Genomic DNA, 11,114 nt, shown 5'->3' with positions numbered 1-11,114 from the left:
GAGGGAAGGGGAGGGGAAGGAAGGGAAGGGAAGGGAAGGGAAGGGAAACAGTCTATGGAGTCAAACAGATTGCTTTTGAATCATGGATCTGTGAAAGGAGGGGAAGGAAAGAAGGGAGAAAAGAAAAGATAAAAGAGAAAGGTAGGAAGGAAGGAAAGGAAAAGAAGAAAGAAAGAAAGAGAGACATAGTCTATGGAGTCAAACAGATTGCTTTTGAATCATGCATCTGCCAACTACCAGCTGGGTGCTCTCTGGTAAGTTACTTCATGATTCTCACGTCACAATTTTCTCATCAATAAAATGGGGAATTAATACCAGCCTCATAAGAATGATCTACCTACCTCACCAGTTTCATCTCATCCCATCATCCCCTCGGGGTGCTCTAGTGTAGGGGTCAGCACACTACCGCTCTTATGGCAGTAAGGGTCTATTTCTAGAAAATAAAGTTCTGGCTGGGTGCAGTGGCTCACACCTATAGCCCCAGCACTTTGGGAGGCCGAGGTGGGCGGATCACGAGGTCAGGAGATCGAGACCATCCTGGTTAACATGGTGAAACCCTGTCTCTACTAAAAAGACACAGGAAAAAAAAAAATTAACCAGGCTTGGTGGCAGGTGCCTGTAGTCCCAGCTATTTCGGGAGGCTGAGGCAGAAGAATGGCGCGAACCCGGGAGGCGGAGCTTGCAGATCACACCACTGCACTCCAGTCTGGGTGACAGAGAGAGACTCCGTCTGAAAAGAAAAGAAAAGAAAGAGAAGGAAGAGTTCTATTGGAACACATCCACAGCCATCAGGATGTTGTCTTACACATTGTCTATGGCTGCTTTTGCACTTCAGCAACAAAGTTGAGTAATTACTACAGGAACCATATGACCTACAAAGCCTGAAATATTTACTCTCTGGCCCTTTGTAGGAAAACTCTGCCAACCCCTGCTCTAGGAAGAATATATAGGCCTTCTTTCACCTCCTAAAACATGACACATTCCTTCTCACCACAATGCCTTTGAACATACTGTTCCCTTTGCTAGAATGACATTTCCACATCCCATATCTAATCCTTTCCTGTCAATCCTATTCATCCTCATGACCTTCTCAGGGAGGTTTTTGCAGATCCTCAAACTAGATTAACTTTCTTTTTTTTCTTTTTTTTTTGAGACGGAGTCTTGCTCTGTCGCCCAGGCTGGAGTGCAGTGGCAAGATCTCAGCTCACTGCAAGCTCCACCTCCCGGGTTTACGCCATTCTCCTGCCTCAGCCTCCTGAGTAGCTGGGACTACAGGCGCCCGCCACCTAGCCCGGCTAGTTTTTTGTATTTGTTAGTAGAGACGGGGTTTCACCGTGTTAGCCAGGATGGTCTCGGCCTCCCAAAGTGCTGGGATTACAGGTTTCAGCCACCGCGCCTAGCCTAGATTAACTTTCTTGATATATATTCTCTTAGTATCCCTCATAGAGCTTATTGTGATGGCAGTTATCCGAATTATCTGTGCTCTTATTTCTTTAACGTTTGACTGCTGCTATAGACTGCAAACCCATTAAAAAATCTGTCTTGGCTGGGCGCGGTGGCTAATGCCTGTAATCCCAGCATTCTGGGAGGCTAAGGTGGGCAGATCACCTGAGGTCGGGAGTTTGAGACCAGGCTGACCAACGTGGTGAAACCCCGTCTCTACAAATACAAAATTAACCAGGCATGGTGGTGCATGCCTGTAATCCCAGCTACTCGGGAGGCTGAGGCAGGAGAATCGCTTGAACCAGGGAGGCGGAGGTTGTGGTGAGCCGAGATCACGCCATTGCACTCCAGCATGGGCAACAAGCGCAAAACTCTGTTGCAAAAAAAAAAAAAAAAAGCCTGTCTTGTTCAGTGCTGAATCTCTAGTGCCTAACAAAGTACCTGAAGGTACAAAGTAGATGGAGGCATGAATGATATCTATAAAAGGTACTTATTGTCTGATATATACTATATGACATATACTTTATAACAAATAGTTCAACTAACAGGTGTGGAATTGGTTAAGAGCACAAATTCTGGGGTTAGACATGCTGAGATGAACCCCAGTTCTTCCATTTAACAGATGAAGAACCTTAGACAAGTCCCTTAACCTCTTTTGGCCTTTTTCCCATCTGTAAAATGGCAATAATATTAGTACCTACTTTGTGAGGCTTGTAATAAAGATTAGATGCTATCTACTATAGTTATTACTGTTGTTATGAATTATTATTATTATTGGTGCATGTCTTAGCTGGACAGCAGATATTATTATGAGTCCTTCAACGCTGACTCCAGGTTACTCTGGAGTCGGTTACTGGGACAGGGCGAGTCGAGGTCTCTTCTCCCACTCCCACTCTCAACCCAGTTAAATATAAATTAAACCACAGCCATAGTTAAGCAACATTCTTTCTTTAATTCCCCTTTGCAAATGGAAGCCCCTGAGCTTGTCCCCACCCCCACCCCATACCCTGGGGACCCCCAGATGCAAGGCCCCCACCTCAACCTGGTGGGAAAAGAGGAGCAACCCCTCCCTATAATGGCCCATTAAAAAATTCCTAGTCATTTAAGAAATGAGGCTGGGAACAGGAGAAAGGAATTAGAAGACAAGGCCCAGGTCAGGCCAGTCTGAAGATGTTGGGGTTGTGAGACCCTTGAGAAGGGTTTGCAAGCACATCCCTAAGTTCAGGGCCAGCATGGCTGAAGGAGGGGAGGTGACACATAGACAGTCTGATTCCTCAAGGTCCTGCCTGCCTGGCTGTGGATGCTGACACTCATCACCATCATCATCACCATCACTACCACCACCACCACCACCAGCGGCCTCCTGATGGAGAATTTTCCAGTTACTCTGGGATTGGGTTTGCTAAGCACCCCCTCTGGCCCCTGATCTGGGGCATCCATGGGGTCCCCCTGAGACCAAACCTGGGAGAAGGAGGGACTCTGGGAACATGCAAAGTGGGGGAGCAGAGACCCCGCCCCACCCCGCTGCTCTACAGGATGGTGGCTCCAGCTGCATCTGGGCTCCGAGGGTCCTTAACAGCGATGATGAAGTTGTTGGTCCTTCGGCTGCCATGGACCCAGGATAAGACATCTACTTTCTCCACGTGGTGACCCCTGGCTTCCAGGAACTCAATCTCTTCCTCTGTGAACTCACCTGAAAAACCATCCCCAACATACACACATTCAGAATGCACAGAGCACTAGTTCAAGAGTCCTACAGTCAGACCTGATCCTCGTCCTGGCTGCTCCACCACAGAGCTGTATGACCTTGGGCAAATCACTTTACCTTGCTGAGCCTCAGTTTCCTCATGTATAAATAGGGATTATATGAGAACATGAAGTTGCAGGGACTAACAGAGATAATGCACACACAGCACTGAACCTTGCATACAGTAAGTGATCAATAATATACAGTCATTCTTCATATTGAAAACAGGACAGATCAGGTGCAGTGGCCCATGCCTGTAATCCCAGCACTTTGGGAGGCTAAGGTGGGAGGATCATTTGAGCCCAGGAATTTGAGACTAGCCTGGGCAATATAAGGATACCCCATCTCTGCAGAAAATTTAAAAATTAGCTAAGGTTGGTGATACATGCCTGTAGTCCCAGCTACTCAGAAGGCTAAGGTAGGAGGATCGCTTGACCCTGGGAGGCACAAGTTGCAGTAAAGTAAGCTGAGATTGCACCACTGCACTCCAGTATGGGCAACAGAACAAAACCCTGTTTCAAAAAAAAGAAAAGAAAAGAACGGAAGGAAGGGAGGGAGGAAGGAAAAAAAAGAAAAAGAGAAAGGGGCTTTGTGGATCTTCATCTTCACCTGCCAAAGTCAAGCTGCCATCATTACTTGCCAGGATTCCTGCATAATCCACTAACTGGTCTCCCTGCTTCCAGCCCTCCCTTCCTTCCTTACTGGTCTCCCTGCTTTCAGCCTTCCCTCCCTTCCTTCCTTCCTTTTTTTTTTTTTTTTTTTTGAGGTGGAGTGTCGCTCTTGTTGCCCAGGCTGGAGTGCAATGACACGATTTTGGCTCACGGCAACCTCTGCCTCCCAGGTTCAAGCGATTCTCCTGCCTCAGCCTCCCCAGTAGCTGGGATAACAGGCATGAGCCACTATGCCCGGCTAATTTTCTATTTTTTTTTAGTAGAGACGGTGTTTCTTCTTGTTGGTCAGGCTGGTCTCGAACTCCCGAGCTCAGGTGATCTGCCCACCTCGGCCTCCCAAAGTGCTTGGATTACAGGCGTGAGCCACCATGCCCGGCCCCCTGCCTTTCTTATAGCCTGTTCAAACAGCAGCCAAGGGGATCCTTTTAAACCATTAGTCAGACCTTGTCACTTCCCCTGCTCAAAGCCCTCCAACAGCTTCAACGGCTTTTAGAATAAAATCCAAAGTCCTTACCAAGGTGCCTCTAAGCCCAACATTGTTTGGGACCTTGCTACCTCTCTAAATTCCTTCCCTCATTTCCTTCTATTCCTCACCTTGCTTAACTGTATTCCAGCCACATTGGCCTCGTTGCTGTCCCTTTAGAAGGTCAAACATGTTTCTACTTCAATGCCTTTGCACTTCCTGTTCTTTCCGTCTGGAATGCTCTCCTAGAAAGTCACACTGCTGGTCCCCTTACTTCAGTCCAGTCTTTGGCACCTCTTCAAGAATTTCCTCCACCATTACCTAAAACAGCAGTCCCTACCATATTTACCTTCTTTGGTTTTCTTCCAAAGTACTTACTGTTACCTGTATTTGTTTATTTATTTACTGTGTCTCCCTCCACTAGATTATAAGCTTTTTGAAGGTAGGAACGTTGTCTCGTTTGCTATTGATCCCCAGTCCAGGGTCAGTACATAGTAAATATTGAGCAGATACTTACTAGATAGATGAACAAATCCCCATCCCGTTGGATAAGTTCAGGCCCTCATCATCTCTTGCCTGGGCCATATCCCAGCTGCTTCTCATATGTCCCTGACTTAAATTCTCCTCCCCTCAATCTACCTCCCCTAAATAAGACAACTCAGGTCATGTGTCTCCCCTTCTCAACTGGATAATCTTAAGGCTGACCTCTGTGATAAGCCCTGTAACTCCACATCATACCGCTTCTCAATAAAGATCTAGTCTTCTTCTTTCCCTAATAGGAAGGCTTTCGGCAGCTCTTGAGATGAAGACCCAATCTTGAATAGTATTAAATCACTTAATCGAAAATCTATGTCCTTTGTGGTTCACTTTCAATCCTTTTGATTATGGCAAGGAACAAGTTTCAGTCTGCTCTCTAACACTTCCTAATCTCCTTTAATGGAGAAAGCAGTCTCAGAGCCTTCCATGGGCAACAATATTTAACTAAAAACTGCACGTATCTATTTGTGTAGCTAACAAATAGATGGTAGCTATTTATCATCTATTTGTGGCAAATGATGTCATTTTTCCATTTGTAATTATAATATAAGGTCTATTTTAAAAATACATTTAGGGCCAGGCGTGGTGGCTCACGCCTGTAAATCTAGCACTTCGGGAGGCCGAGGTAGGTGGATTACTTGAGATCAGGAGTTCGAGACCAGCCTGGCCAACATGGGGAAACCCCATCTCTACAAAAATGCAAAAATTAGCCGGCTGTGGTGGCATGTGCACCTGTAATCCCAGCTGCTAGGGAGGCTGAGGCATGAGAATCGCTTGAACCCAGGAGGCGGAGGTTGAAGTGAGCTGAGATCGCACCAGTGTACTCCAGCCTGGGCGACAGAGTGAGACTCTATCTCAAAAAAATGATAAAATAAAATACATTTAGGCTAAAAGGAAGTTCATTTATAGAGACATGTTCTGTACATAATGGTTTAGATGGTGTGCAAATGTGGCAAAAGTCACAAAGGTGCTGGGTAAACTCAGAACTCTGGGAAACAACAGCTAGCCTCCCGACTGCTCTCTGAGTCATTCGTTCTGGTTTTTGCCTAGGCTGTTCCTCCTGACCAGAATGTCCTTTACCTCCACATGCCAAATTCCTACTCATACTTCAAGGCCCAGCTACTTGTTGCCTCCTCCATAAAGCCTCCCCAGGGCCTCAGGTGGATGAACTTTCCCTTCACCAAGCCCCCACTCCTTATGCCTCCATCTTACACTAAGGCCCTGAGGGGAGGACTGGGCTGAGCCCAAATAACTTAGCACAGAGCCTCACGTTCAACAGAGACCAGCAGATATTTGTTGAACAAAATTCAGTTTCAAGGACGTGGCCTTGTCATCTATCAGCTGGGATCCAAGTGTCACTGGCCAACTACAGGATGTGATCGTTGAAGATCGCAGTCTCTGCTTCTAACATGATTCAGTCCAGCAGATATCAAGAGCTGTGCGGTAAAGAATAGAGTCTTTGGTATCAGCCAGGTGTATGTCCTAATTGAAGTTCTGCCACTTAGTGGTTGATCTTTGACCAGTTTATAACTTCTGTGAGCCTCAGTTTCTTCCTCTATAGAATGGGGATAATATTGAATAGGCAAGGACTGTGTCTCAATCAATTCTGTATTCTTTTGGACTAGTGTCATATTAATATATTGTTATAATAAAAACTCTTCAAAGGTGCACACACTTTCCTGTTTATAAAATTCAGCTGTGCCAAAATTAAGCCCTTAGGTGAAAGTCCATCTCCTCACCATAAGGTCCATGATCTGGCGTCTGCCTGCCGGCCTCTCTGATCTAATTTCATCCTTGCTTACCTTGGTCTCCTTTTTATTCCTCGAACCACCAAGTCCATTCCTGCCCTGAGTTCTTTGTACTTGCTCCCCTGACCTACACAGTTCTGCACCAGTTCTTTGTACAGTGGGCTCTCTCTTACACTGTTTTTTTTTTTTGTTTTTTTTTTTTTTTAGGAGACAGGATCTCACTCCGTTACCCAGGCTGTAGGGCAGTGGCGTGATCTCGGCTCACTGTAACCTCTGCCTCCCTGGTTCAGGCAATTCTCCTGCCTCAGCCTCCCGAGTAGCTAGAAGCACAGGCACGCACCATGCCTGGCTAATTTAAAAATTTTATAGAGATGGGGGTCTCACTATGTTACCCAGGCTGCTCCTGAACTCCTGGCCTCAAGCGATCCTCCCACCTCAGCCTGGGATTATAGGTCTGAGCCACTGCACCCAGTTTCTTTCTCTCTCTTTAGATCTCAGCTTAAATATCACCAAAGAGAAGTCTTCCTTGATCATTGAATCAGTCCTATTATGTCACCCTGCTCTGACTGTTAGCAGAGCACTTATTTGTCTCGTATTTCTTTGATGACTTATTTTCCTGTTTGCCTGTAAATGCAGTATCCCCAGCACCTAGGATGATGCCTAGAAAACAGTAGGTGTTCAATACAAACTGTTGAGTAAATGAAGGTCTGAAGAATGAACAACTGTGTCTTATTTTACAAATGAGAAAACTGAGGCTCAGAGTTGAGACATGGATTTCCCAAGGCCACACAACCAGGAAATGGCAAGACTGGTTCCAATCCCCAGATCGTCCACTGCTCCAACAGGAATTTGCCAAATAAAACCAAACTTCACTGGCAGTTGGTGCTGGTTGAGGCATAGGCACCCTTGGGAGGAGTCCTTTCTCTACCACTCGCTGTGCCCTCCCCACAAGATCTCTCCTCCGCACTCACTGTCCACCTGCAGGAGGTTGGACTGCAGGTCCGGGTGCAGGCGGCCGCGGGCCAGGCTGTCACTCAGGTTCCGGTTCAAGGTCAGGACATTCAGCAGAACCTGTGGTAGCCAAGGAACAGAAAACTCAGGGCTGTCCCCCAGGGCGATGGTCAGGATTCCTCAGCTCCCACCCTTGGTCCAGGCTCCTTACTCTTGAGAACTCTTACACTGGGTGTCATCCGAGCCTCCTAACAGCCCTGGAAGACAGGCAGGCCTGTGATGACTGTTCCCATTTCACAGAGAGGGAAAGTGAAGGCCGGCAAGGGAAATGACTTACTCCAGAGTTTAGAGGAAGCCAGGGAAGATACACCACTAGACCCAAGTCTCCTTAATCTAGCCCAGGGCTCCCTTTTTTTCTCTCTGGATAGGGCAAGGTTAACAGCTAGGGGTGGTCTAGGGCACAATGTGGGTGCCTTTAACTTAGTGGTTAGGAGTGTGCATAGGCTCTGGAACCAAACTGCCTCCCCACTCTTTCTAGCTGAAAGTACTTGACCTAATGTCTTAACCTCTCTGGGCTTCAGTTTCCTTATCTATAAAATAGAAATAAGGATTCTCCCCAGAACTGGGAAGGTTAAAATGGTTAACACACATAACACAGTGCCCAGGACTTAGTACGAACTCTTTAAATGTTAGCTATGTTATTACTTCCATTTTAAAGATGAGGAGACTGAGGTTCAGAGCTGTTAAGTGAATGTTCCAGCATCACATGGTTACAAATTGGTAACATTTGGGCTGGAACCCAGGCGTGTCTGATTCCAGAACTCAAGATCGTTAACTCACCACCTACCAGAATAGGTGCCTAGCATATATATCAGATTCTCAAGACATTCAAGGAGCCATTCTGAGATGTTCTGGAGAGAAGCAGGCCCTTCCTTTCAAAATCCCACCCTAAAGAGGCCTGGTTGTCTATTCAGATGCTGGGTAGAGGTGTAATGGGACTTAAGGTTAACAGAACCTAGGCCACCCAGATGCTAACCCCACTTTTCAATCTACTGACCCTGCCATTTCCCCTGCAACCGGGAAAGACAGGAAGCATTGGAGTTCCATTTTCACTAAGAAACTCAGAGCAGCCCGTGTCCACGTTGCCCAGGATGCACCTGGCACAAAGCAGCCTCAGCCCATGTTTGCTGCATGAGGAATGGAAACAAGCCACAGATACGACAGGCATCTGCAGTCTAGGTCACAGTTTGGCTCCTGGCTGAAAAAGGCCAACCATGGCATAAACCTCACCTGGGTCAGGCCGCTGAGGCCCCGGGCAGCTCCATTGGCCCCCAGAGCGAGGTAGGTTCCACAGAGCCCCTCCGCGGGTCGGACCACTGTGGGCAGCAGGAAAGAGAGTGGCCGCTTCCCTGGCTGCACTGAGTTCTCCTGTTGTTAGAGGACAGAGACCACAAGGGGGAGGTGGGGTAGGACAAGACCAGGAAAGGGCCACTCCACAACCCTTCCAACTGCTCTCCCTCTTCCACATCTTCCACAGGCCCAGTTTTCCTGGGAGACTGGTCCCTTCCCAGACAACAGTTTGCTGTCTGTGAAATGGGTAGGGTGCCTGGATGGGTGGGGTGGATGGGGTATAAGTGGATCCACTGAGCTATGAGGCTGCTATGAGTCACAGGAGAAAGGACCAAGCCAAGAAAGATGGCAATGGGGAAGAACAGGATAACCCCACCCTGATCATCTCTCTATGTATTTGCCCTACTGGGACCCCAGACTATGGGGCGTAAGAGTGCTTTTAACTGGATAAAAATTATTAAATCCTTCCTCCTTGGGTCCCTCTTTGGTGCCCAGACATAGGGCTGAGCCCCATCAGCTCAAGCTCACATCGTCACCACTAGTGCTGGAAAGTGCCCAAAACATCAAATCGGAGCCAAAACCCTCATTCTACAGGTGAAGAAATTGCCCAGAGAGGGCAAGATCTTCACGAGGTCACACAGTTAAGACAGTGACAGAATGGGACAAGAGTTCTTCAGACCCACCAGGCTCCATGTCCCAGACTTAGCAGGGCTAGGGATGAGGTGAACTTCTTCTTTAGGCTTCCTTATACTAGAAGATTCTGGAGAAAGTAGGGAGAAAGGGGCAGCCATGCCACTGCACCTCCTACCTATAGGCCTTAGGATCCCCAGGGAAGCGGGGAAGCAAATCTTACCAGGCTGGGTGCAGAGTGGTTAGCTGTCCGGTTGGGCCAGGAGAAGTCTAGCATCTGGCTGTTGAGCAGGATCCCCGAGGGGGTGATAAGACCGCTGCCAAAGGGCTGGTTCAGGGAGCTGGGGGCCGAGGTGGAGTCGGGTGAGCCCTGGCCCATCTTCACCTCTACCCAGCCCCCACCCTCTCTTGGTTCAGAGGATCCCTTGTTCCAGGTTCTGAGTCTGAGCTGGCATACCTAACCATGGCCACAATGAAGTCATCAGGTCCCATGATCAGCACCTGGGCAGCCGTGGGCGCTCCGTCTAGTTCATAGACAGGCAGGAGTGGGGCAGGGGCTGCCTGGGAGTCATTGATATGGCCCCGGAGGTAGGCGGCCTCCACCTTGCTGAAAAGACAAGGGGTGGGAGATGAGCAAACAACAGGCTTTCTATACACCTCACCTACCTCACTTTTGTGGTGTTTGTGTAATTATTTGATGAAATCTACCTCCCTCACTGGACTACTAGAACTATGAGTGCAGAAGCTCATTAATTGCACATAAGAAATACCCAGAAAATAGCTGTTGAATGAATTTATTTAGGTATTATTTAGATTCTTTTCTGGAACCAACTTTTAATTTATTTAATGTTTAAATCAAGAGCCTTTTAGTTATCTGACTTCTTAATCCTTTCTATAAAAGTGCCTGGTGCATAATGGATGATCAGAAAATATTTGTTTTGAATTGACAAACTAGATTCATTTAGACTAATGTTTGTAGTCTAAAGTTTTATTAAGAGTTTAGTTGGGGGAGGATTTTGTATATGAGGATTTTTTTTTTTTTTTTTTAATGAGACAGACTTTTGCTGTTACCCAGGCTGGAGCACAGTGGTGCTCTCTCAGCTCACTGCAACCTCTGCTTCCCAGGTTCAAGTGATTCTCCTGCCTCAGCCTCCCAAATACCTGGTATTACAGGCACCTGCCACCACACCCAGCTAATTTTTTTTTGGTATTTTTAGTAGAGACAGGGTTTCGCCATGTTGGCCAGGCTGGTCTTGAACTCCTGACCTCAATTGATCCACTCACCTCGGCCTCCCAAAGTGCTGGGATTATAGGCATGAGCCACCACATCCAGCCAGGATCTTTACTTTCTATTAGAATTTTTTCCCAAGGCACAGAGTAAGTGCTCAATAACTATTTACTGGATGAACTGGTTGAACAGATTTCATATAGGCACATGTGTGTGTGTTTTAGAGCAAAGTTTGCATTGATCTTAGAAACAACATGTAATGCTCCAGACTTTTATAAATTCAACTGAGGCAGGAGGCTGAGGCAGGAGAATTGCTTGAACTCAGGAGGCGGAGGTTGCAGTGAGC

At 47.2% G+C, this 11,114-nt stretch overlaps 1 protein-coding gene across 1 annotated transcript in view; it reads right to left on the bottom strand.

Moving 5' to 3' along the window:
* Positions 1 to 2,375: 2,375 nt before the first annotated feature.
* GGT7 (gamma-glutamyltransferase 7) overlaps positions 2,376 to 11,114 on the bottom strand; it is a 28,428-nt gene continuing 19,689 nt past the window's right edge. Inside the window, exons 11-15 of the mRNA XM_011972420.1 lie at positions 9,998 to 10,147; positions 9,764 to 9,881; positions 8,851 to 8,988; positions 7,581 to 7,680; positions 2,376 to 3,136 (exon numbers count right to left, since the gene is read on the bottom strand). Coding sequence (XP_011827810.1) covers positions 2,973 to 3,136; positions 7,581 to 7,680; positions 8,851 to 8,988; positions 9,764 to 9,881; positions 9,998 to 10,147 — 670 coding nt within the window. The 3' untranslated portion in view covers positions 2,376 to 2,972. The remainder of the gene's footprint in view (positions 3,137 to 7,580; positions 7,681 to 8,850; positions 8,989 to 9,763; positions 9,882 to 9,997; positions 10,148 to 11,114) is intronic.

The sequence above is a fragment of the Mandrillus leucophaeus genome, unplaced genomic scaffold (assembly GCF_000951045.1).
Source record: "Mandrillus leucophaeus isolate KB7577 unplaced genomic scaffold, Mleu.le_1.0 Scaffold129, whole genome shotgun sequence".
Classification (NCBI taxonomy): domain Eukaryota; kingdom Metazoa; phylum Chordata; class Mammalia; order Primates; family Cercopithecidae; genus Mandrillus; species Mandrillus leucophaeus.
This window is presented reverse-complemented; position numbering and strand designations above follow the sequence as displayed.